The sequence below is a fragment of the Chinchilla lanigera genome, unplaced genomic scaffold, assembly GCF_000276665.1.
Source record: "Chinchilla lanigera isolate Chin_1 unplaced genomic scaffold, ChiLan1.0 scaffold00028, whole genome shotgun sequence".
In the NCBI taxonomy this organism is placed as follows: Eukaryota; Metazoa; Chordata; class Mammalia; order Rodentia; family Chinchillidae; genus Chinchilla; species Chinchilla lanigera.
This window is the reverse complement of record NW_004955429.1, coordinates 21,522,185-21,548,205: the sequence shown is the minus strand read 5'-3', so window position 1 is coordinate 21,548,205 and position 26,021 is coordinate 21,522,185. Positions and strand designations below refer to the sequence as shown.

Genomic DNA, 26,021 nt, shown 5'->3' with positions numbered 1-26,021 from the left:
ATTGTTAATTTCCTACCACTTTGTTTGTAACTCTGTATTGTCTATACTGTTCTTTTGCTATTTTGTAAAAGGTTGTCTGTCTGTTAATGTTTTCCCCCTTTTATTTTTAAAACTAAAATAAAATACTACATGATCTGCCTCAGGGGATCACGACCTTTCTGCATTAATATAAGGGTGGGGAGAATATACTAGATAAATTAACATAATATTTAATAATTCATACATTCAAACACAGATACTGGTTATTTTTTATGTGGCAAAGAGGCATTAAAACAGCTTATTTCCTGTTCCCAAAGAATTTTGCCGTAGAATGTATTTTATGCCTAACTTTATTATTCCTCATGCTCTCCACCCAGGGATTTGATAAACATTTACTGAGCACTCACAGTGGTCATTGCCGTTCTGGGCATTGCAGATACATCAGTGAATGAAACAGAAAAAATCCCATTCTCAGGAGGGTTAGCAAATGACAGTCCTTCTCTGGCTGGGTCCTGCCTGGGCAGCAATTCTTCCATTAGTCCCTTTCCTCATTCCCCTTGGCATGACCTCCATTCAGACTTTTGCATCTCTCAGCTTCACAATTGTAGTGGCTCTGGGGTGCTCTCTTTGTTAATCTTCCTCACACCCTGATTGTAAACTACTCTTTCCTTCTTCCTGTTTTAGGTGGAAATCAGCATGAGCTCCTTAGCCCAGCTTTCACCGTCCTACAGAGTCAGGCTCATCCACCTGTGCACCTGGGAGTCCTCGTCAACTTCCCCTTTATTGCACGTAGGAACAATGTCTCACTGTCCCATCCATGCCCCACACCTTCCCATATGCTGCTCTTCGCTCCTCTGTCCCCTTGCCTAGAATGGCTACCTCTGAATACCCAAGTCTGTCTGTATTCCAAGGCTCAGGTCAACTATCATTGCCTCTACAGAGTTTTCTATGATTTACTTGATAATACCACCTCCCCTGGAGCCCACCAGGGCCAGTCCACAGCCGTGATTGTCATTCACACTGCGCAAATTCCCTTTCTCATTGCATACGGCTTTGTGAAGCAGAACCTGTGCCTGGTGTATTTTATTATTCTCAGTGCTATACTCTTGTGACTGAAGTAGAAGGGTTAGAAGTGAGTTCTAGTTTAATTTCTACTGTTAAAAAGTTGAGTGTGCATTTGCCTCAATCTGCACAAGGAAGCACAACGGCATCCTCTGGATGAACTGTTTGCTCAAAGCAGCTGGCAAAGGGCTTTCGCCTTCCAAAGGACAACACCCATGTCTCTGCAGAGGCAGGGCGATGAGGTTGTTTGTCCATTGCCCAGTTTTGTGGAGGGCTTACGGAGAGCCACCGAGAAGGAACAGGTCGTCTTTGCACAACTAGACACAGGACTGTGAATGTCACCATTTGGCACTATTGATTAACGAATGGGCCCCCCGGACACATGCACCTGCAAATTTGAACTCTGAATTTCAGTCAAGGCGGAAATGTGTGGTCAGCCTTCTTCCCTCCGTCCCTGTGGATAGTTCTGGAGAATCAGGTCTGTACCTGAGCAGGCGATGTGGCAGTGGTTCTTCTCTTGGAGCTTCTTGTCTCTGCACCAGGTGAAGCTGTTTATCTGGAAAATGCCGTAGTCGGTGCTTCCGTCCTTCAGGGTGGTCAGAGCCGAGGTGTTGTAGTGGCTCTCGTAGTAGGCCATGCAGATCCCTGTGGGCGGGTGACAGGCCGGAGGTCAGGGAAGGAAATGCACGGCGTCGTCCACGCCTGTTTTGGGGATGATTTCCTTATTTGCGTTTCCTAGCTGCCCCTCCCGGGAGACCTGGGCTGGGGCAGTGCAGGCGGCGCCCGCACGGGGCACACGAGGGGTAGGGGGGGCACACGAGGGGCAGGGACGCCACGCGGGAAGCTGCACACACAGCCAGAGGCTGGGCCCCGGCGCTAGAATTCAGGTCTGTGCCCCATACTGCCGACAGGGCGGCACTGTTTCCCTCTTCCCTGGTGTAGTAAGCACGGAACCCCAGGAATAAGGACACGAGGACACGAGGACCCGAAGAGCAGGCAAAGGAGGGATGCGCAGTGCGTGAGGAGGACATGTGACTCCCGGGCACGTCCCGGGCGAGGCCTGAGCACAGATGAGTTAGAGCAGCTCCCTAGCCACGACCCACAATATCGCGGAGGAGCCCCCGAGGCCAGGGAGAGAGCCGGGAGGGAGAGAGCTCACAGTTGCCGAGGAGGAAGCCCTTGTAATTATCCAGGCCAGCCCTCGCGAATATCTTTGCCAGTTTACAGCGAGTGTAGACTTTGGGCTCTGTGACAGTGACCAGGCAGCTAATCAGGACCAGGACCCCAGCGGCCTTCATCCTCAAGGCTGTCCAGAGGCAGAATCTGTCAAAGTCAGGACAGCAGTTAGGTGAGTTTGACTTATCCCAAGATCACATCTGTCACCCGGGGGAACTTCGAAATCCAGCCGCTGGGGCTGGAAACAGCCCTACTGGAGTAATTCCTGTCACTTTGGATCATTCAGAGCCTCCATAAGGAGAGCAGGAGAAGACCTCGGCAGCACAAACACTGCAGGAGAGGCAGAAGTTGGCAGGTTCTTTTCTCACCTGGCTGCATTCATCCCCAGGGCCAGGAAAGCAAAGAAATGACCTCTTCCTGATTGAAATCCAGGTGGAAATCACAGGGGCCATTGCTAGATTCTCATTTTAACTCAATAGATAGAAAATAGCAGCTACAAAGAAGAAAGCGTAGCCTGTACAGGTGGAAACTCATGCTCCGTTGCAGCCAGGGAGCAAATAGGTGTGGCCCCGTGTGGGCGGCTGTAAGATTTACTGTCTGGGAGTTCACTGAAGGGAAAATAGCAAAAATCCTTCTCTTTCTTTCATTCACCTTTTCTGATGCTTTTCCGAACGTGGGAGCATTGCTTCAAAAATGTCTTTTGTCTTAAATTGTGAATGTGCTGTTTTTCTGGGTTCCCCCACTGCTGCCACGGCGGGACCCCCAATAAGCTGCCATCGGACTGGACGGCAGCAGAGGGCAAAGGGTCACAAGATGAGGAGAGTTGGTGGGGTCGGAGGCCCTGGGGCAGAGGCCTTCCTCAGAGTGGTTAGGAGGAAGGGCTCTGTGTCTGTCTTCTGGCTGCGAGTTTCAATAAGCTGTTCCCCCCTTAAATAGTATGTCTTCCTAAGCATCCCAGCCTTGCTGGAGAGAGGGCAAACTGAAGTTTCTGATGACTTCTGAGTATGGTAAACTTAGTATTTATACAGATTTCCATGTAGGAGCATTTTCTCTCCCTGCCTGGAGACTTCTCATTAATTTCTCTTATCAGCACTAGATTCTCTCACTGGGGGCTGGGCTACAAACAGAAATGAGTATTCAACCCGGGTCCAAGTAGAGAGTCGTGGAGGTGTCAAAGTCCCTAATCAGGGAGGCAACGCATACTTGCCGCTAGCAAGGATCCGCACAGAAGGCCTGCTTTTCTACATTCTCTTGGAAAGAAGCCTCACCCACATAGTCGTAATATACTCACCACAGCTGCTTTCACAGGTAGGGGGAGAGCCGAGCAGTAGTTGTGTCAATTGGTCTAGCTCCCAAAGCCTACCATACCTATTATCTCACTGTATAGAAAAGGTGAGCTGGTCCCTGGCCTATGGCATCATGCTAGGCATTGTGACACACATTAACAAGATTGGAGATGCAGAACTAAAATTATTACAACTAAAATTTACTTTCATCCCTTGCCTTAGAATCTTACTGCTCTCAAACAATCAGAGTGGGAGCCGCAGCAATAATAGACCCAAGCATTATGATCTATATCCTTCAAACCATGGATGGCTATTGCCTATTCTTTGGAACATGTAGCTTCATCAGAGTTATTTTATTTTATTTTATTTTATTTTATTTTATTTTATTTTATTTTATTTATTTTTGAGACAGAGTCTCACTATGCAGTTCAGGTTGTCCTTGAACCCTCTAGGGAGCCTGGGCTGAGCTCGAACTCACTGAGATCCTCCTGTTTCAACCTCCCAAACTCTGGGATTACAAGTGTGCGCCAGCATGCCCAGCAGTGAGAATAATTTTAGTCTTCCTGAAAAAGTGGATTCCTATTGTCCACCTGCAGAAACTGGTTTCTCGGGTGATGCCCTGCGATAAGCCTGGCTCTACCTACTCAGTCAGTGATGGGCAGCTTACTCTTGGAAGCCATTCCTTTACTGATTCTCACAGGGCACTGGTGATCCTTCCCTAACACAAGGAGCTTTCTTTAGAGCTTAGAAAAAGCAGAATTCCTAACTCCTTTATCTCCAGTGCCTAGAGATTCTAGAATTCTACTTCCCAGCACTGAGTAGCCACAATACCCTGTGCTCAGAACACCCTAATTCCAGTACCAGCCAGAGATAACTACATTCAGGATCTCCCACCTCTCTTGATTTCTTCTCCTTAACAGCCTTCCTCATTAGAGAACTCACCACCCCCTGCCTCAGGGCTCATTTCTACAGCAGTTCTTCCACTTGATCACAAGTCCCCGCAAGGACAGTGAACCCCCAGTAGGTGTGTATTAAAGTATAAATCATAATCTTGTGCTTCTGTACTAATATGCTACATAAATTGTAAACATACACAAGACCAAAATTTGAAAAAGGAGATAGAAGTGAAATTAATACTTATAATTTTATTAAGAGCACAAAATGTCTTTGCTATAATTAAATTGTTGTTAACACAATATTTTCAGGAAGTTTTTTCCTTTTTTTTTTTTTTTTGGTTTTTCTCCGGTACCGGGAACCAAACTCATGACCTTGCACTTGCCAGGCAGGTGCTTTTGCCACTGAGTTAAATCCCCAGCCCCTTCAGGAAGTTTTTTTTAAAAAGCATACGTTTTTGGAAAACTTTGGTGTAAGACTTTGGGAATTAGTTATTAAAGGGCTGGTTTCAAGGTTCATTTATTTGTATTCTTGGGCTTAATGAACATTTGAAATTAATTCTGAGATATAGTATGTAAGTAGAATATTGTTGGCTGCATGTTACTAATAATTTTATTTCTCATATCCAATCTGTCAATAATAGAAAGGTTTTGTTGAAATTTATTTTTAAGCCTACATAATATATTGTGCAGATATAACATTATACATCATATTCAATTATTTTATTTTTCTGTCATAAATATTATACTTAAAAATCTTGTGCATGTGTAAGTGCTTTGAGAAAAAGATTTTTGTAAGTGCTTTGAGAAAAAGATTTTGCTCATCAGCGAAGAAAGGACAGACTGTTGTTTTCTTCTTCAAAAACACCTGTTTGACAAGTTAGCAGACATAAAGTAATATGCATATGAAAGCCATTCATATTTTTTGATACCTGCAATAGAAAATCGAACTTCAAACTTTACAGCAGCATATGAAACATGTGTAGGACCTGTAGACTGACAAGTAGAAAACAAGAAAAATCACAGAAAGTCTCAATGAGTAGAAAACATACCTCATGTTCACGGATTTGAAGATTCAGTATTATTTAGAGATTTCACCTCTAAAGTCAACAGAACCCCAATCAAAATCCCAGAAACTTGCTTTGAAGATATCAGTGGGGTGATCCGAATATATATATATATATATATATATATATATATATATAATGGGATTAGAATAATTAAAACTATTGTGAAAAGAGGACAAAATGGAAGGACCCACAGCACCTGATTTTGAAGCAGTGTGAAGCTCTTGTGATCAAGAGGAGGGGAACCATGGGGAAATATAAACACATGGACTGACAGAATGTCACGGAGACCGCAGAAATAGACCCACAAAATGTAGTCAACTGAATTTTTATGAAAATATAAATGCAAGTCCGTGGGAAAGTGACAGTCTTTTCAACAAATCCTACTGGAGCAATGGTGCTGCCTGTGAAAAACAACAACAAAAGCAAAATGAAGCACACACAGGACACGCACCTCATGGCTTACGTAAAATAACGCAAGACGGGCCAGAGACCTACGTGTAAGACCTGAAACAATAAATCTTCTACAGGTAAGCATAGAGGATCTGCAGGGTGTTGGGCTTAGTAATGAGTTTTTATATAGAATACCAGAAAAAGGGTGCAGTCCATGAAGAAAAGATTAAGTAGACTGGATCAAAGTTAAGTCGTTTGCTATTTGGAGGCACTTTCAGGAAAATGAAGAGCTACCAGTTTGGGAGAAATATTTAGAGATCACAAGTATGATAAAAGCCTTATAAATACATACTTGTATATTTTTTCTTATGTATTTATAAATAATTCTTATAAAGCTATGTATGTGACCCACATTGAGCAATAAGCAACCCAATTAATGGGATTAGTTAAATCCATCTGAAATGGACAATCTGGCAAACCATCTGAATGGACACATAAAATATGCACACGGAAAAGAAAAGCATATATGTCTCACCATTTGTCACTAAGGGAGTGAAAGTTACAGTCACATTTGGATATCACCGCACTGCCAGTTAGAGCTGCTAACACTGAGCAGGCACTACCACATAACGAGGAGGCCGTGGAGCAGGAGGCACACCGAGCCACTCCTCACTGGTGGGAACGCGAGGCGGTACGGCCACTTTGTAAAGCAGCTGGGCAGTTACTCGCAGAGTTGCACATAAATTTACCACACAAAGTAACGTCACACTCCAAAGTATTTGTCCAAGTGGATCAAAAGCTTACCTTCACACAAAACAAACTCACTAAAAATTGGAGGCAACAACATGCCCTTCAGCAGGGGGATGTAAAAACAAACTCTAGTATATCCAAACGGGAATATTACTCAGCAATAAAACGTTCTGATTCTCACAGCAATATGGACAATGCATTTTGTGAAGTGAAAGAAGCTAGACCCAAAAGGCACACATTCTATCTGTACAACACTCTGGAAAAGGCAAAACTATGGTAACAGAAAATAAATCAGTGGGTTCCAGGGGTTGGTGAAGGATCATAGAAGGGAAATTTCTAGGCACTGTAACTGTTCTCTATGGTACTGGAGTGGTGGACACATGAGTTCATGTGTGTGTTCATCCCATAGGACAGTATGTCTCATGCTGAATGTCATTGTGTGGAAAAAAAAAAAAATCAACCCGAATGTTGGAGGATCCCAGGTTGGAATTGAAACTGTGAAAGGAAGACCTGACTATGCTACAAATGTACAGCACAGCCCCACTGAAGGAGTGGGGAAAGGGATGCTCATCTCAGCAGCTAAGGAAAATAGTGTGTGTCTTCACCGGATACTCTAACATAAAGATGAAAAGGTATGTACATAAACACTGGAGTAAATGTCAGTGATCAATGTGCTTCTCATGGGATTAAGGGCTAGCAATTCTGAAAAACCTGTATTACGTGCAAACGAGGATTAAACAAGTTAATAAATAAATTGTAGATGATGGTGGCCAGATTTCATACGGTTGGAGGAAAATGTTACAAGCAAAGAGGAAGAGTGGGATGAATCTTGTAGTGCTGGATTAGAATCAGAGACCCTATCTATCTATCTATCTATCTATCTATCTATCACCTATCTATCTCAGAGATGCAAGTGTAAATATGGATCTGCATGTAAACATTAGTATATATACATTTATTTCTTAACTATGTTGAGAAGGCCCACAGTGGCACTCCCAGAGCCGTGAGCCTCTGTATCACCAGATTTTGCGTTTAGTGCCACTCTCCAGTAAAAGGATCCAGGGTTCCTTGGAAAATTGGCTGGTTTTAGGACCAAGGCAAGAAAAACACAAGGTGTGCCTGGATCATCTTGTTAGTATAAGAAACTAAGGAAGTATTAAAAAAGAGAGAAACACTGCTGGATAGGCTGGCTGGACACATCAAAGAGATGAAGAGCCAAACTGAAAGAATCACCAGGGGCCAAAGCTAAGACAACGTAACTACAACATAGACAACTGTACTACTGGATTATAACACAGAGAATAAATAAATATCTATGGAAATATACTGATATAAAAGAATGACAATAAATAGCTATATAGAGAGAACTGACAAATCTTGCTGATGGAAACATTCTAAGTACTTGGTGTAGACTGTTATTAATAACCTCCAGGAAATAGGGTTTAATTGTTCTCACTTTGGGTAAGGGATAGGCTCAGCTACTTGCTCACAAGAGACCCAGAAAGGGGAAAATCATAACCTTCTGGGGAGGAAATCAAGTAGAGCCCACCTCAGCCAAGTGACTGACGTTACCTTACTGAGGATGAGTCCCAATTCGGACCCCAGATAGAGCAGAATGAGAAGGTGCTTCCCTGGTGGGGTTGGTTTCCCCAAGTCCATAGCCTTGGCCTAATCATGAGAAAACCTCACTGAAAGCCCAGAGGAAGGGCACCCTTCAAAATACCCGAGCAGTGCTCTTCAGGTGTGTCCAAGTCATGGACAGTGAGACCGAGAAACTCTTCAGAACGGAAGAGCTAAGAGAAATGATGACTAAACTCAATGTAGTCTCTTTAACTGGATCCTGAACAGAGAAAGGACATTAGAGAAACTGATGAAACCCGAATGACACTTGCGGTTGATACTTTCTGCCGAGGTTAGTTTCCAGGCTCTGACCCACATGCCGTGGGGAGGCGTGGTGCTCTCCGAGGGAGCTAAGGAGGGCGTGCAGGGACTCTGCTCTCTTTGCAACTTTTCTATCTGTCTGAAGGGCCTCCCAGACATGTCAGAATCTGCTAGTGGGCCGATGGCCAGTGTTCACCTATTACAGAGAAGTTCAGTGCAGTTGACATACTTGATAATGTAAAATACAAATGGTGAACTAATCTTTCTACCTGACAACACATTTAAATACTTCACCAAAGAGAAACTCACTAAACGGGTGGCAGAAAAGACTCCAAAGTCAGTTTTCTTTTTTTCTTTTTTTTTAATTTTAAAGATTAAAAAAAATCTAACAAAACAACAATGAAGACAAAGTCAAAACAACACAAAAACAACAAAAATGACACATGACAAAACAGAATGATAGGAATTAACAACGGTGGCTACATTACATACTGTTATCTTCAATGAAGTTGCACAGTCCGCCAGACGTAGCAGTGTAAGGTTGATCAAACAATCAAAGACAGTAACAAGTAATAAAAAAAAAACATTGGAAATGATGCAGAGCTTCACTGTACAAGATGGTAGGAGTTCAACAATGGTTCTTATACTGCATACGGTTGTTTTCAAATCAGTCGTTCTGATTACCAGATTTAAGCATGCGAAATTGGTCAAGAGAAAAGAAAATTTTAAGCATTGACTGTTCCTTTCAATAAACCACAGAATCAGCCATACACCTATTTCAGCTATCCTTATATATACATATAAATTCTGTTTTTCATTTTAAAAAAGAAAAAAATCTAACAAAATTTTTCATTTTTAAAAAGAAAAAAAACAAAATAACAAAAACAAACACATAAACAAAGGAACTGTTAATGTGTAATTGTTTGATCAATCTTACATTTCTATATCTGGTTATATGTGCAGCCATTCCGAAGACAACATTATGTAATATAACAACCGTTATTAATATCCTATCATCACTCTTCAAAGTCAGTTTTCTCATTACGAATCATTGTGAACACTGTATTCTGTTCTTTGAAGGCCTCATTTTTATAAGACTGGCCATATTAACCTTGCCATGGTAGGCTCTTATATCTCCCAAAGGCCCATGCACAAAAGGTGTGCCCCCTAGACTGCTGCCCTTAGGAGGCAGTGCATTCCTAAGAGTTGGAGCCTCGTGGAGATTTGGGGTCACTTGGTGAGCCCTTGAAGAGGTGGGGGACTCTGCTTGCCTTTCATCTCTTGCTTCTTGGCCACCAGAGTAGTGGTTTGGCTCTCTCACAGCTTTCCCCATGGTGTGCTGCTTATCACAGGCCCAAAACAGTGAGGCCAGTCCATCATGGACAGAAGCTCAGGGGTGTGAGCCAACATAAACCTTTATTTTTATAAGCAGATGAACTCGGGTATTTCGTTAAACTGATGTCACCCCACTGATACAGTCAGTCCTGTTAGCATAGTCTCATCCTACTTATTCTGGGTACAAAATGGAACTGTGCGGATGATATCTGTCTCCTCTAAACTGCTGTGTACGGCAACAAACAAGAAGAAGTGGATGGGTACATTATTCTTAGCCTTCTTATCTGGGAGCCCTGAAAAGTAAGAGCAAACAGCACAGGTAAACTGTAAGCGTACCTGGCCACTCACCCAAATGGGCCAGCCAGCGCAGAAACCCACACAAACCACACGTAGACTTGGTCACCTTCATGTGCTGCGGGCAGCCCTGGCTTTGTATGTATGCAGTAAGTATGTATTGTGTGTATCCATAATATGTGTGTATGTATGTACTGTAGTAAAACACACAGAGCATAACATCTCCTATTTTACCATTTTAAAGGATTCAAACCAGGAGCATTAAATACAGACACAATGTTAATCGTCCATCACTGCTGTGTGTAGGAGAGCAACAGCTTCATGAGTAAAGCAAATTGGAAGGTTAAGGATGCAAAATCTTAGATCAGATTTCCAGGATAGAGACGTACGTCCTTCCAACTATTAGTCATTGCTTTAACTTCTGTGCTAGTCAGCTTTCCATCGCTGTGACAAAACTCCTGAAATGATCATCTTGAAGGAGGAGAGGGGCTTTTTTTGCCTCGGGGTTTCACTTCCTATCAGGGGGCTCTGTCTCCTTGGGTCAGAGAAAAAGGGGTCCCAGTATCCCCTTCGAGGCCACGCCTCCAATGACCTAACTTCCTCTTACTAGGCCCCACCCTCTGAAGTTTCCATCTCCTTGCAATAGTCCTACAGGCTGGGGACTGGCCCTTCAATACAGGGGCCTTTGCAGAACACTCGTGATCCAAGCTACAGCAACCTTCCTGGGCCATTTTCTTACTGTAAAACCAGGTCACAACCGCGCCCCCTTTAATAGAGTGGTTATGAAAACCACATGGGAAAATACACACTTTACATTCAAAAGTACTTAGCACATAGCAAGAGCTGAGCAGATACTGGTTATTATCATCATTAGCAGAGATCACTATGAACTCTTGCCATGGTGAAGAAAGTGAAGGCTTAGCCAAAAGCAACAGGCAGGTTAGAGAGTTGTTTGGAGAAAACATACAAGGCCTTTTAGCATGAAGATTCATTCATCATTAAGGTCCAGGGATGTTTTCTAGGAAGGGCTCTTAGTGCACGATTTCAGGTGACTTGAAAAATTCCCTGAAACTATAAACAAAGTAAGAGTGTTTGAGCACGTTTTTGCAGGGACAGACTAAACCTGACTAAGTTCCCAAAGGACTCTGGGACTGTCAAAATGTTAGCAGCTGCTGCTTTCAAGCCTGCGCTGCTGAAGTTGGACAGCTCTCTGGCAGATGTGTTCTGGCCACCTGGAGGAGCTGGATGGGTAGGATACGTGTCCTTCCCTGGTCTTTCATGCCACACCCATCTTATACTGGATCTTTTCTTACTGTTTTTGTTCCTTGACATTTGCCAAATGCATAATGAAGTTCTCCAGGGCCCTGAACACTCAAAAATACTCTGGGCACACAGTTCGGGGCAGTCAGATCACATTGATTACTCCACAAAAAACAAATTTGCTAACATTTGTGGTACCCCAGGCATTTCTTCAGGTACTGGAGAAACTCTGTGTGTGTGTGTGTGTGTGTGTGTGTGTGTGAGAGAGAGAGAGAGAGAGAGAGAGAGAGAAAGTCCTGTTCACAACATGCTTCGTACTTTTACCCTACAAGTGCCTACCCGGGGTAAACCTCTTTCTTTCGCCAGCATCCTATAAGCCTTCTGCATTTTTATTCCCACACATCAGCATGTCATGTTATGGCCATTTCCAATTTTTTTTAGTCCAAGATAAATGCAGAAAGAGCATGCACTGTGGCTGAACCCTTCTTAACTTCTAGAAGGGAAAATGTCTGTGTGGTATGACTTTTTCCATCATTTCATCCAAGCGTGCACTCCCAGAATGAGAAAAAACCAGAAGGCTAGCAGTTTCCTAGCTGCTGGCTCCTGTCGGTGGTGGAACGGGGTGGTGGAATGGTTATGCCTCTGATCCTGACCCTGGGCAGGAGGTGTCGACTACACTCTCCCTAACCTTGAGCTTGCTTGTCCTCCAGTACAAAGGCCCTGGCTGCCGGAACCCTGATGATGTCACACTATCCAGTGGGAAGCAAGTTTTATGTGAGCAGTTCTGAGGTTCTGCATTCCCTTGCTGTCATTTATTTACTGTATCTGAGGTTTGCAGCAATGCATAAGCTGTATGTAAGATTCCAGCTGACTTTTACCCCATTTTCAGTGCTGGGGAGCCCAACGGTGAGAACTGAAGCCTCTGGTGACCTTTTTGACGTATAATTTAGATTTAGGAAAAACATCACAGCAATGAATCTGGATTCTTGAAGTTTACAGATTAAAGACAACTATTTATAAACAAACAATAAAACCAATGAAAATGAGATTTTCTTTTTTTAAAACAGGAGGCCCTCCCCAAAGATGTTTAAAATCGGTTCTTTCATGTAGATTAGAAGTCTGAAGCCCAGAGAGTTACCTTGGTGCATTTTAACATGGAGCTTTAATTTTATTTCTAAGTAAGCATTTGCTATTTGTTGCGTGAATATTTGTGATTAAGTTATTTACTCTAAAAAAGTGATTTGCTCTAAGAAACACCTAGTGTTGATAGATAGGCCTATGAAATATTGAGTTACAAAGGCATGTCCATGCCAGTTCAGTTAATGAACAGAAAATAATAAACTAAAAATCAATCCTGAGAGACCACTCTCCACAAACCCACCCATGTCAGTATAAAATGACAATCTCGTCATGGTGTTCTTCTATGAATGTAATAATCGTCTAGCACAATTCAAAACAAGAACAGCACAGTACTGCTTGTTACTCAACGTGCTTGGTACAACTTAGCTGGGAAGTATAGTTCTGTGCACGGGGGCTCCTGCTGAGGAAGGGCACTCTGCCCCAGAGAGGGGCTGTCGTTTCTGTCACACTCTCTGGAGAAAAGTTTCTCCGTCTGCTTTAATCAAAGTCCCTTTACCCTTTGAAAGCCCCCAGAGGTTGGAAGCCTATTCCCCACTTCACTGCTCAGGGAGCCATCAGCCAAGTTTCCTGGGGTGCCACCCACCTGGCAGGCATAGCTGCAGCTAGGGCGCACACGTCGGGGATCTTGCCCTACGCCTTGCACATTTTGAACAAAAGCTGGTACTGCTGGGTACCGGTCTGGCTTTCCGCAGCAGAGTCCACGCTGCTAATGAGGCTGCCTGAGACCAGCCAAGGGTCCCAGATCGCCTGATATCCGGCTTGCTAGCCCAGATGTGGTCAAGGTATCTGACACTGACACAACCGAACATTCCACAAATGCTAGCCCTCATGGCTGCTCCCAGGCGGTTATTATTTCTAATTTCACATAGGGCTTTGGGGAAGCTCTTGTCCCTTTTGATTTTTCCTTGGACTGATAAACTGGTCTGCGGAACATCTGAACCTCTCATCTGGTCTCTGCACAATCCAAGCATTTTCCTGGCAATTAGCGTCTCTGCTAACCAGTGGGAAAAGACAGGCAAAGGAAGAGGCCAAGCGGGCCCATTTGGTTTCTCACAGCTGCTCTTAGGAAGGATTTCAAGGGAAAACATACTAACAGAGCTGGCAAAAATAAAGTCTGAGGTTTCTCTGGGTTTGAACTGGTTATGCCTTTTCTGTGCCCTGCTTTAAAAAGATAATCAGATTTAATTTGTTTTTTGGGGTCCAGAGACCAGCAGCTAACTTGAGGATTCTTACGGGCTCATTTTGCAGACACTTGGACTGAAGGAAAACCTAGACTTGAAGATGTTGTGCTTTGTAATTAGCAGCACATTTATCTACTTAAACAAATGGTACAACTTGTTTTGTTCACAGAGGAGAAGGAATACTGTGACATTTCCGAAAGACAATACAGTAGTTTCCACTTCTGATGGGCTCAGATGACTCAGGTTTTTCTCTCCTCCCTTCGTGTGGAAACACAATGCCTGTGATTTTGCACGATCAGGTTCCAATCCTGCTGCAGGGCCAGGCCCGCCTCAGTTTCCACATCCTCAGGGCACGTAAGGAAGGCAGGGGACCTCTGGATGCCCAGCATGCAAAATGGAAACTGGCACTGGCTTCCCCCCTGCCCCTTAGGAAAATATGCACAGAGCACAGTCTTGCCCTGAGGGAATATTCCTTCCCTTGCTTTGAAATGCCTGAAACAAATTCACAAAGTGCTATGCCCAAGCGAGACGACTTGAATGAGTCCACTGCTCATCTTCTTTGCGGGCACCATGCATAGTACTTGGCACTTAGTAGGGGTGCAGTGAATCTGTTTTTGCTCTGCATTATTAAAGATTTGGAATCTGGTACAAACGTCTGGTGTTAGAGATACAGCTAATCATCCTCCCCTGGATATAAATTTGAAGGGATCCTTGACCATGCCGGCTTCTGCTTTGGGGAAAATGTAGGTTAAAGTGGTTTGGCTTCATCTGAGGTCCACTTTTTATGGGGCGTGGCAGTGTGTGTTACCCTCTCGGGGTGGTTACTTGCGTCCAAGACTGGAGACAGAAGGATGAAAGGCCTGGTGTCAGGATTGTCTGAGAAACAATGAGGATTATGTTGTACTTCGCTTTGTACCGGCGCTTGTAGCGGGGGCCGGGGGGGGTGTGGTGTCTATGAATTTTCTTTTATGGCGGCCAGCAAGGTATCTCACAGGGCACAGATCTTATGAGTTGGAGGAGCTGGGCTCCAAGAGCACAAAGCACAGCCGGGAGCTCCTTCAGAACCCACTGCTTCCTCGCCCCCATAAAGCTGCTATCTACATCAGTCTATGTTTGTTTTTCTCCTGTGCTTTAATTCGCTTAATGGATTTCAGCTGAAGATTTTCCTCAAGGTCTGAGGAAAGTAAAGTCTAATAAACCCCTGAGGACTTGGCCGTCATAGTTCAGCACTTTTTGGATTATGTTGTCTGACTTTCATCTGTGCGGGCCGCAGCAACAATAGCTATAGAACACGCTGGACCTCAGCCTGCAGCTCGGGAGCCTGGGAAGCGATGAACCAGACCAGGACGCTTCCCGGTGGCCGCCTCTGGCCCTGGCCTCCCTCCTCTCTCTCTCCTGCCTGCTCCTCTCTACTCCGCTCCTCTTTTAAGACTCCATCACGTTCTGCGCATGTGCCCTTCCCTCCGCTCTCATCCAGTTTCCTTTCCTCAGGCTTTGTTTTCTTTCCTTATTCACAGATGCTCATCCAAATGACAAGAGAGACAGTGACTTCTGAAAGAAGGAAGCAGAGGAAGAGGAGGAGGTGAAGGGGGAGAAGGAAAAGGAGAAGGAGAAATAATTTGAGAATGAAGGAGAGGATTGCAGTCTGGGATACAAAGGCACATCCGGGGAGGTAAAGGAAGACCCGAGCTTTTACAGGTGAAGTGAGGAAGGTTACTTAGGTTGTTCTGGAACAATTATGCTTGGCTACAGGATCAACACAAGCGCAGTGTCAGTCGAGGCTGAATAGGTAGTTGCCGAGAAGGATCCTGGCAGAGTGGCCTCTGTGTGGCAGTTGAAATCCTTCGTGTGCAGTGTGGCGTTGTCAGTCTTTTGTGATAGTTTGTTATCAGGTAAACCGTGCGTGAGGGCCGTCCCGTCGTGGCCTCCCCAGTCCCACTTCCCCGGGCCTGACGTAAGTGACTCCAGTTTGGTTCCGACACCCGTCACATAGACAAAGAAATGATAGGGCTTCCCAGTACAGCTCTGGCACCCCAAGTGCTGTAAGGGCAGCACAGGGAATGAGGGGCTGCTCTTGTCTTCAGTAAGCTCATAGCCTGCATGAAACAAGCATTGGAGGTGTGGAGAAGGAGAATGACTTCCTGCCAGATCAGAGAAAGCTGAGCTGAAAGAAGTCGAGTCAGCTGATGTGTTAGTCAGATTTCCATCACTGTAGCAAAACCCCCAAGAGGAGCCACCACAAGGAGGAAGGGCTACTTTGGCTTACGGATTCAGGGGTTCAGTCCATAGCCCCTGGGGCCATTGCTTTTGGGCCTTTAGCGGGGGCAGCACATCATGGCGGGCACTCCTGCAGAGAGGCTGCTCGCCTCCTGCAGCCAGGGAAGGGGCTGGGGTCCTAGTCCCCCCTTCAACAGTATACCCCAGCCATCTGACCTCCTTCTTTCAGGCCTCACCTCCCAGTGTTCCACCACTTCTCAATAGCTGTACAGGCTGGGGACTCAGCCTTTCACAGATGGGCCCTTGAGGGACAGTTAAGGTCCACACTGTTACACCTAACCGTGAAGGTCTTGACACAAGGCTGGAGAACTGGAGGCTCTGGAAACCCGAAACTCAGATCAGCATCATCAGAAACAAGAGCCTCACTCAACTCTCCAGGTTATTGGTTTAGAAGCCAGAGCTATGGGATCAGCATTTCTGTGGCTACATCTGGTGATCTGCGTTTTAAACAAAACCCTCGGGCGATTCATTAGAAATCGGAGAATTGCTCTTTAGCTGTATCTTTCACAACAGCATACTTTAATAACTGAGCACAATCATTTTACATTTCTTACGTCTATTGACCCAGCTGGGCTTCTTCCCACCTACCCTGCACCATGTTTTCTGCTTTTTTGCCCTTAGTTACATTGAGACGCTTGTTGCTGTTTGTGTATGTTTGGTTGTTTTTTGTTTTAGATCTGCCTTTCCCCTCTTCTTATGGTAATATGAATATTGTAACATATTCCTTCATTTTTTTTGGTAAAATTGGATTTGAGTGTGCTTATTTTGTCTCGTGGTTTCTTAGTGATACCTGAAGTTATCCAGAGCCTCTTCAGGCCAAGTAGCAAAGGCTGTGTTAGCAGTTAGTGTGCCAGGCTTCCTTCCCTTCTTACCTCCGCATCTTCCTGTTATTGCTACCTGGGATTTGGATCTATTTCTTTAAAGGTAAAGTGCAACCAAATATTTAATATTTTACTATCAGTAGTTAGCCATATCAAGTAAAAATATATTCCTTAAAAATTCAGGAGGAGGCCTGAAGGTATAGCTCAGTGGTAGAGCCCCTGCTGAGCATGAGTTCAATCCCCAGCACCAGAAAAGAAGGAAGGAAGCAAGGAAGCAAGGAAGCAAGGAAAGAAAGGAAGGAAGAAAGGAAGGAAAGAAAGAGAGGAAGAAAGAGAGAAAGAGAAAGAAAGAAAGAAAGAAAGAAAGAAAGAAAGAAAGAAAGAAAGAAAGAAAGAAAGAAGAAAGAAAGACAAAGAGAGAAAGATGGGTAATTAACTTCCCAAGTTTTTACCTATTTGAAAATGCCTTAATTTGGCCCTTGATGTTAATGGTATTTCTTCCTGGGACAGGTAGTTATTTTCTCTGCCACTGTGAGGTATCTATTCCAGTGTCTCCTGGTGGGTGTTGTTGGTGAGATATCTGTGGTCACCTGTGGCAGACAGAGCTGAAGGTGGCCTCTATGGTGGCCTCTTGGGGTCCACACACCTCCATGAGCTCCCTAACCTTGGGTAGGACCTGAGCCTTGCTGCTGTTTGGCAGTGCTGGCGCCACTCCTGTGATCATGTGAAATTGCGTAAGACTGGCTCCTTAGTCTTGTTTTTCTTGCTGCTTTCAAGGAACGAGTAGCCACGAGTCCGACAACTGCAAGGAAATATGTTTGGCCGGCCAGCCGCATGGGTGGATTTAGAAGCTGATTCTGCAGGAGAATGCAGAGAACTCAGCTAAACCGCGTACAAAGCAACAGACAGATGAGACGTGTACGCTCTTCACAGCTGCTATGTTTGTGGTAATGTCTGTGCTCATGGGCAAGTAACCTGCTCTTGCTGCCCTGTCCCACCTAAAGAGTATTGCTTTCCCCTGGCTACTCCATGGCCTCGTGACAAAGCATCTAGGTGTGGCTTTACTTTTCTCTATTCTGTCTGTACTTGCCGTACACTATATGTACTTTTTTAACTTAGAAAAATCGTGATCCATCCACTTTTCAAAAATGAGCACTGCAACATTCTATGAATTCATTTTCAGAACTCCACTGAGGGCGGCCAGGGAGGGCCTCCGTGTGTGCTCCAGCTTGGCCCCGGAGCACTTGGCGTCTCTGCCTCAGTTTACTTTCTCTACCTGTCTGTGAATTTTGGATCATCCCATGCAGTATTGCAGCCTTCTGATTCTGTGGTTAGCGGGCATCTAGTGTTTATTATTCCTCTGTTTAGTTTGATTTTTCAGCTGTTCCGTTAATTTTGCCTTTTCTGATCTTCCCTGTTCTGGATTGCTGTACTTTGGCTTATTTACCTCCTAATGTCTTGTTCTTACTTTGGTTTGCAAGCTCACCTTGAGAAGGGTGTGTGTGTGTGTGTAAATGTGTGTGTAAATGTGTGTACGCTCATTCACACATATGCACACTTTTCTTTCTTCGTAGTGTGTTTTGACATGAATATTTTACAGTTGCCTCCATCCCACCATAGCCAGTTCTTGTATAGGGTTTTTTTTTATGTTAAAAAGTTTCTTTTTTTATTTTAAAGAGAATAGTAAAAAAAAGAACAATAGCAAAATACAAACAAAACAAAGCAAAGACATTAAAAATAATATGGGATTTCAAACCAAACGACAGGGATTAACAGTGGTTGTTATATTACATATTGTTATCTTTAACAAACTTGCTCAGATTACCAGATCTTGTACAGGATTTTATAGGATGGCAGAGCTCCTGCTCCTGAGCCAGCAAGGGCTTCTGGCCTCCAGGCTGTGGAGCTGACTCTGTTGGGGACCAGGAGTTATAAATGGACACAATATGTCCTAGGCTGTCCTTCTCCTGCTTGCCTTGTGGGCTGGTTTTAGAATGTAGAAATCACGCGCCCCTCTCAGTGAGATTAGCACCCAGGTGTGCAGATGGATCTTGGCTTGTTTCCTTTATGATGTCAAACTTGCCCATTCTCCCACAGCCTCTATGCTGCTCCGGGAAAAGCACCTTCCCCGCTCCCCTACGCTGGCTAGTAAACGGTGGCTGACTTGAGTGTCTTTGTCTCTGCCCACCCGAGGCATGGACCTCCCTGCCCCGTCATGCATTACTAATCAGTCTGTTTCTTATTTCATCCTTTTACTGTACCCCTCACGCAGGCAGCTGAGAATATTTGCCAGGTCCCTGATATGACTTCACGCCTCCACATGAGGCTGCAGCTCAGTGTGGTTTCCCAGCACAGCATGGAGGCCCTGCTCACACTGGGGGACCCACCCTGCACCCCCGTTTCATGCAAGCTTGAGTGCTGCAGTGCAGTGGGAAGGCTCCTGTTCCCACTTACTGCTGTGTATTCTGTTTTGTTCATGGCCCTGGAAGTCACTCATGTTGGTTTTAGTTTTGGCATAGATATAGTTAAAATATTAAATTACTTTAACCTAATAATGCGATCTGTTTGGGATAGAGGTATGGATTAAGATGTAGACTCATAGCCCTCCCTTTGCTGAAGTTCTAAGAATCACCACTGCTCAGGTTTCTCATGATCAGATCTGGTTAGGATGGAATATTCTCATGTTAATCATGTGATCTTTGAACCACACACAGTCTCAGCGCGTTCAGGTTTGCTATGTCAAAATGCCATGAAATGGGTAGCATAGAAATGACAGAAATGCACTTCTCATAGTTCTGGAGAGTGGGACTTCCAAGGTGGTGGGACAGTTTGTGTATGGTGAGGACCTGTTGTTCCTCATTTGTCCTCACATAACAGAAGAGGCAAGGATCTTTCTGCAGAGCCTTTCTTGTAAGGACCCTAATTCTACTCCTGCAGGCTCCACCCTTATGAATCACCTTGCGGAGGTCCTGCCTCCAAATACCACACTCTTGAGGGGTAGGATTTCAGCCAGGCATTCAACATTCAGACCGTAGCACTGACCATACTCTTTTTTTGCCATAGTTTTTAGAGGTGTATAAAGAGGGCTGGAGGACTCACCTAGTTACACCTCACCAAGTTAGTGTTCTCCGAGTTTATCATCTGCTACCTCAGTAGGCACGTTTGATACTGAATTTTATTTGGCTTTACAAGAACAACAACAACAACATACCTGCAGAGGAAGTCAGGTTTATAAAAGTGCCTGTAGGCACCAAAAGTGTTTCTGAAAATGAAGTTACAGAAGCATTTGTGTTGGCGAAGCATTACTGGGATGGAATCAAACCACAAGAGAGGATAAGAAGTTCCAGGGTGACACGGTGCCAGGACAGGCTGGATTTGAACTCAGCATCTGCCTTTAAACTCTCTGCCTCTATTTCTTCATCTGTAAAAGGAGGGAACAATAGAACCTCATTTATAAGGCTGTCGTGAAGATTGAGTGAATGGATCTGTGTGACCTGCCCAGATATTTTCTGGCATTTAGCAATTGCTCAGTGAAGAAGGCCAGCCGTTATTATTAGAACTGTACAGTTTATGGAACTGGTAGTTTTAAAAAAAAAGATAAAATAGATATTTGATATGCAGGTGCTGGTGTGCCTGTTAGAAAGAACCACCTCTCTGCAATGGCATGTTTTGTACGTCACCTCCACTAGGATGTCCCGACATTCAGTCACACGTTTTTCTGGGTGTGTCTGTGGTGGTGTCTCTGATGGAGAAGAATATCTGAGTTAGTAGCCTGAGTAAATCCGAATTTCCTCCCTACCTGGGTGGGCTTCACGAACTCAGTTGAAGATTGAATAGCTCAATAATCCCATTGGATCCTGATTGTCTAAACTGGGCTGTGGTCTTACCTTTGAATGGCTTTTCCTGAGTCTTAAGCTTCTGGGTTTGGGGACCTGAACTTAGCAATCAGTTCTCCTAGGTCTGCAGGTTGGTGACTGTTCATGTTGGGACTGGTCAGCCTCCATCATCAAACGATGAGGTTGGGGAGACTGAAAGGTAAAACTTGGAGATCGCTGTGTGAGGGGCTGCATCCTGGGGCAGGGAGGCTCTGCCTCCCCCCCCGCAGGGGCCTGGTCCTCAGAAAAGTGCTTGTGTAAGCAAACGCTTCCCTCCCGTTACTGTTCAGTTCCGTGGTGGTATTTGTTTTCTCCAAAATACACTTCTGTTTCTGACTCTTTCACTTTGATTTTACTTTACATCAGTGACCATTTAGGAGTTGGTGGGAGCTGTGGCCCTAGTACACAAACTCTCACATGGATGTCACCCGGAAGCTTAATGTGGCCCTGCATGAAAAAGCTCCACATTACGTGGTTGTCACACTACTTCCAGCTTGGCAAATCCTGCTTCCCTTCTACCTTTCAAAGGAAGTTGAAATGATCTTCTGCCATTGATCCCACAGCCCCGATGCATTACCAATGAGAGCCCCAGGTGTCTCGTTCACTCTGTGGAAAATATTCTTATTGCCAATTAAATACCAACTGAAGAAAAACAGGAGTCGATTTTGTAAAACCAAAAATGCATTTGTCATCTCATTTCTCAAGGAACTGTTTCACCATCTGAAGGATGAGTGTGCTGAACATAACGTGTCTTTTTCCCCAATTCTATCATGTTAAAGAGAAACATAGTCTCACTCCAAATCCTAAGCCTACCACATCCCTGCCAAAAACACATGAAAGGCTTAGTTCCTTATTTTCCTGCAGAAGACATATGATTTGTTTTTTTTGTTTGTTTTTTTTTTTTTTTTTTTTGGTTTTTCTCCGGTACCAGGAACCGAACTCATGACCTTACGCTTGCCAGGCAGGCGCTTTGCCACTGAGCTAAATCCCCAGCCCCTTGATTTGTTGTTTTAATATTTGACGTCCTCATATCAATGTTTTCTTTGAAATGGTAGATGTTGACATAGTGCCAAGGGTATGGTTGTGCAAGAAACAAAAAATCATTTTATCTCAGATGTTTTCTTCCAAATGTTTTGTAGCAATACACATTTCTGGAGGAAGTCATTGTTTTGGAATATAATTTGGACAAGCGCTGGATGGGCAGTGCATCGTTAGTTTAATTCTTGCTGCTCTTTCATGTTGTCTAAAGGGAAGACATTGTGACCTGACTGCCATATTTACCATAAATGCCGAGATCCCAAGGGGGGGGTGCCAACATATCCATCTTCCTGGCCGGTGGTCCCCAGATCTGGAGATAGATAATATTTATAGGATATAAGGCAGGGCCCTTATTTGGACAACACAGACCTGTCCTCGAGTGGAATAACCTTGTAGGCAGCCTTCTGACTGTCTCACCACCCACCCCTTCCTCCAGGGGATCCTCAGTCTGTGCCAGCCCCCCGCAGCACCCTGTACACTAGCAGTGCCCTGCTGGCCCAGGCTGCCTTCCCTGGAGCACCCCGTCCAGACTGCAGAGCATTACAAAAATGTTGTCTCTCGGTCTTCGTCTTAGACCCAACAGTACACATCTGTCTGTCTTGCTTCTTTCTTCCCAGGCCTGTTCTTGTTCCTCATGATCAAGTTTAGTAAGTTTATTAGACTGAGTCCCTCTCAAATAAAATATTTACATTTTCAAATGAGCCTTCTGTGATCTATCCTTATAGGGAAAACCAGGACAGTGAATAACAGGCTCACTCCAGCGCCATGGAAGAGATTCTGATGACGAAAGAACTCCAGCTGCTTCACCTATAGAAAGGAAACAATGGTATTGATAGCTCTGTTGGTGACGGTTCTGAAAGACCCAGTCCTGGCTGGAACGCAGCCAGTTCATCTGAAGAGCGGCGCCCGGGAGCATTTGGTAGCAGTGATCACAGCTTTTAAAGGTAGAGGTGCTCTTGGACCCAAAGGACTTATTTTAGATGGCTAGACAAATAACAACAGCCCTCCATGCCACGGCAAAACACCTGACGTTTCCAGAAAAGAAGAACAATTTTTACATCCAGTCATGTCACCAAAAACATGCTACTGAGGGATTGGTGAGGAGTGTGGAGAAAGAAAACTGACCAGTGTAGGAAGTTTCCGGCTACTCATAATACATATCCTCTGTGAGATAATTCCTTGTACCAGCTCTCTGTGAAGACTGATTGGCTGGGAAGCTCTGTTAAAAGATGGCCTTTAACCTTTTCTTTGGGTAAGGGACATATCTCTGGAATCATTATTTTTAATGTATCTTTAATGTAAAGATACCCTAACTGTGTAGATCATATAGATAGAAAATTCTAGAAAATTATGGAAATATCTTTTATAGTTCAAGAGGCTTTTGTAAGGTATTTTTGAAGAAGTCAATAAGGATACCTTAAACTTTGCTCTTCCTAGTACTTAGGTAGATCTCAGTTTTCTACTTCACTTTACAGAAAGGAAAACAGGAGTATCTTATTGTATGAATGTGCTATGAATATTATTGTATCTAATAGGAGTCTAAAGCTTCCTCTGTGAGAAATCTGTGAGTTTTCTGTGGCCTCAGTATTGGTGAGGAAGGACTTTGTGGTGTTCCCAGGCAGAAAATCACAATTTGTATTTTGCAAATATAAACAAAACAAATACAGAAATGATAATGTGTCCCAGGACCAAAGAACAAAAATCTCTCTCACACACACACACACACACACACACACACACACAAATGAGGGCAAGTCAAGCTACATACCACACTTGGCTGATTGCCACAGTTTATGGCTCTTGTTTGCTGCACTGGGAAGGGATGGTTTGGGAACCGGAAGCCTGCTGGTCGCATCATGTAACTGGTGAGGCTCTTACATCAAGTTGCTTGAAGAGAGTGGGGTGAATAGTCTCATCCTTGCTGCAGCCTTGGAGATATGCTGCCCGTGCTTTCTCAGTAAAACTAAGCTGTGTAACGTTCTGGGTCAATGTGGAGCAGAAAAAACATTTCGTTTGGTAAAACAAGCCTCCAAGACTCCAGACTGTTGTAGCAGCATCTCCCAGTGAGCGAGGGCTTCATTCTAATTAGACCACTTGCTCTCCCTGAACACATCCCTGGCTTTGGTTAATTTGTGGACATTTGCTCCCTGTCTCCTAACATTTCTCTGCATTCTCCCATTCACCACTGAAATATTTCCAAGTGAATATGTCACACCTTAAGCTTTGCTTAAGATTTCAAAGATTGGGAGAGAAGATGTGACAGTGTAGCTACTCCTGCCTCCCAGAATAAAAGTTATGGATACTTTCCTCAACAGGGTGTAAAATCCACACCATTAAGTTTCGGGAGCATATGATATAGGCATAACTGCTACTTTCTCTCTAAGGCTGTGTGAGGAGATCAAGATGACCTCCCCACCCAAATTAGCTTGCCTTAGCTACTGAAGAGCCCTGGGTGTTCCAGAATTACTGATACAGAATGTCACCTCTTTTTTGTCTTTGTCTTATGGGTGTAAGTCGGCACACACTGAATCTTTACATTTCCTTCCGTACATTTTAACATAAAGGGGGACCTTAATCTGTCACATTCTCAAGCCGGCTGACAAGGGTGATCAGTTGCTGGTGGAGTTCCTGTGTATTCACACGTGTGGCTCCAGAGTAGTCGCGTTTCCCTCCGTCCTTGCTCTGCTTGCATGTCCCGAGCAAGCGCTGGCTTGGGACAAGCCCTAACACTTGCAGAGAACTCTGGACTGCCGGGGCGTTCTGATGACTCTGATGACGGTTATGATTTGTAGTGTAGGATATGGAAGCCAGGCTTTGTGTATGCTAGGCAAGCGCTCTACCCCTGAGCTACATTCCTAGCCTAGAAATTTAATTTTTGAAAAAAACAAAAAAAGCCTGCTGGGGGGCTGGGGATTTAGCTCAGTGGCAGAAGCGCCTGCCTGGCAAGCGCAAGGTCGTGAGTTCGGTTCCTGGTACCAAAGAAAAACCAAAAAAAAAAACAAAACAAAAAAAGCCTGCTCTAATGTTTAGGTCGTTTGGCTTCTACATCAATGATAAGAAAAAGCGTCAGGTTTTCTATCTTACCTTGATCAGAGCTGCAGTGAACAGGGTTGTTGACAACACTCGGGGAGAGGGTGAACGGGCAGGGGCACACACAGGTGGCTTGTAAAAGGTGAATTGTAATAGGAAACAGAGAGATAGATCGTTCGCAGAAGGGAAAGGGGCCAAGAGAAGGGGGGACGGGTGAGAAGAGGGGGAAGGGGATGGAGCAAGAATGAAGACGTGCCGTGTCACCTTCAGCCTCCCGGGTGAGCGTGGTCATTGTGCACTGCAAACGTGTGCTGAGAAAAATGAAAACTTGAAAGAAAATAGAAAATATAATAAAATATGAATTTTTAAAAAATGTGTAAGAAGAGATAAAAAGCAGTCTTAGTACTTCCTTGGGGCATTTCCCAATTCTTCCCGTCATATGATTCCATGAGGAGTTGGTAAGAGGGGCACCCCTCCCCCACACCCAGCGCTGTGTCTGCTCCATCGCCCTGTGCCCTGGCAGCACCCTCTGTGATGAGGGCTGGTGTTGCCGGGCAGCGGTGGCCTGACCACTGGGCACGCTGCCATCTGCCCCTTCTCGAGGACCAGGGCTGTGCCTTCCCCCTTCTTATACCCAAGCATGTAGCATGGGGTCCCTAAATGGCAGCTGCTCGCTAGGCAGCTGCTGGCGGAACGATGTAGCCTGTGCTTACTGGGCATCCCTCCTTTCCTGAGCTGTTCTCTGGGCAGAGGTTGTAGGAACAGAAGCCGACCCAAGGGAGGCCTCAGGAACGGCTGTGTGGGCAGGTGGCTGGGCCATGAGCTGGGGTACACAGACTGGAGAACTTTCCCAAGGTCAACCCAGGAGGTGGGGCTTCCGGGGTCTTTCCGATGTGCAGGTCTGGGGCCAGCACTGGGGAAGTAGGATAGGAAACCAATGGCTTCCTCGTCTCCTCTCCTCTCCTCTCCTCTCCTCTTCTCTCCTCCCCTCCCCTCCCCTCCTCTCCTCTCATTTCCCTCCCCCCACTTCTCTCCCTCCTCTGAGCAGTTAGTTGCTACCCCTGTTTCAGAGCTCCATCCCTTCTGAACCTCAGAGAACTGCTGCATAAAGTTGGATACTAAAGGCCAGGAGGCCCAGGGAAGGATGAGTGTTTGGGCATCAGTCAGACATGCGGTCATTTTTTGATATCCTGACGAGAGCTCTTACCACGACTTGGTTGAGGGCCTGTCACAATTCCAGTCCGTACCTTGGCCCTCTGCTGTACTGTTCCTCCTCCCGCTCC

The 26,021-nt window shown here is 44.8% G+C and overlaps 1 protein-coding gene and 3 long non-coding RNA genes across 7 annotated transcripts in view; 1 reads left to right on the top strand and 3 right to left on the bottom strand.

Annotated features, from left to right (window-relative positions):
• The window catches only part of LOC102016078 (lysozyme-like protein 1), an 18,952-nt gene extending 14,716 nt beyond the window's left edge, over window positions 1-4,236 (bottom strand). The window contains exons 1-4 of one of the 3 annotated variants that reach the window (XM_005387179.2): window positions 4,148-4,236; window positions 3,509-3,513; window positions 2,201-2,364; window positions 1,528-1,686 (exon numbers count right to left, since the gene is read on the bottom strand). In XM_005387179.2, coding sequence (XP_005387236.1) covers window positions 1,528-1,686; window positions 2,201-2,339 — 298 coding nt within the window. In that variant the 5' untranslated portion in view covers window positions 2,340-2,364; window positions 3,509-3,513; window positions 4,148-4,236. The remainder of the gene's footprint in view (window positions 1-1,527; window positions 1,687-2,200; window positions 2,365-3,508; window positions 3,514-4,147) is intronic. The other 2 variants (XM_005387181.1, XM_005387180.1) reach the window with 2 other exon arrangements.
• Window positions 4,237-4,341: 105 nt separating this feature from the next.
• LOC102015428 lies at window positions 4,342-23,361 on the top strand. Of its 2 annotated transcripts, none has more exons than XR_261376.2 (5): window positions 4,342-4,527; window positions 7,016-7,238; window positions 15,215-15,369; window positions 17,573-17,713; window positions 22,434-23,361. It is a non-coding gene; the product is annotated as an uncharacterized LOC102015428 (long non-coding RNA). The 2 variants fall into 2 exon arrangements; XR_261375.2 differs by having other exon boundaries at window positions 17,573-17,742.
• On the bottom strand, window positions 20,016-21,530 carry LOC102015225. Its single transcript, XR_261374.2, has 3 exons — window positions 20,683-21,530; window positions 20,476-20,537; window positions 20,016-20,216 (listed from the first exon to the last, which is right to left on the bottom strand). It is a non-coding gene; the product is annotated as an uncharacterized LOC102015225 (long non-coding RNA).
• On the bottom strand, window positions 21,675-25,231 carry LOC102015875. The gene is made up of 4 exons (XR_261378.1): window positions 24,793-25,231; window positions 23,477-23,688; window positions 22,398-22,515; window positions 21,675-22,018 (listed from the first exon to the last, which is right to left on the bottom strand). It is a non-coding gene; the product is annotated as an uncharacterized LOC102015875 (long non-coding RNA).
• Window positions 25,232-26,021: the final 790 nt, after the last annotated feature.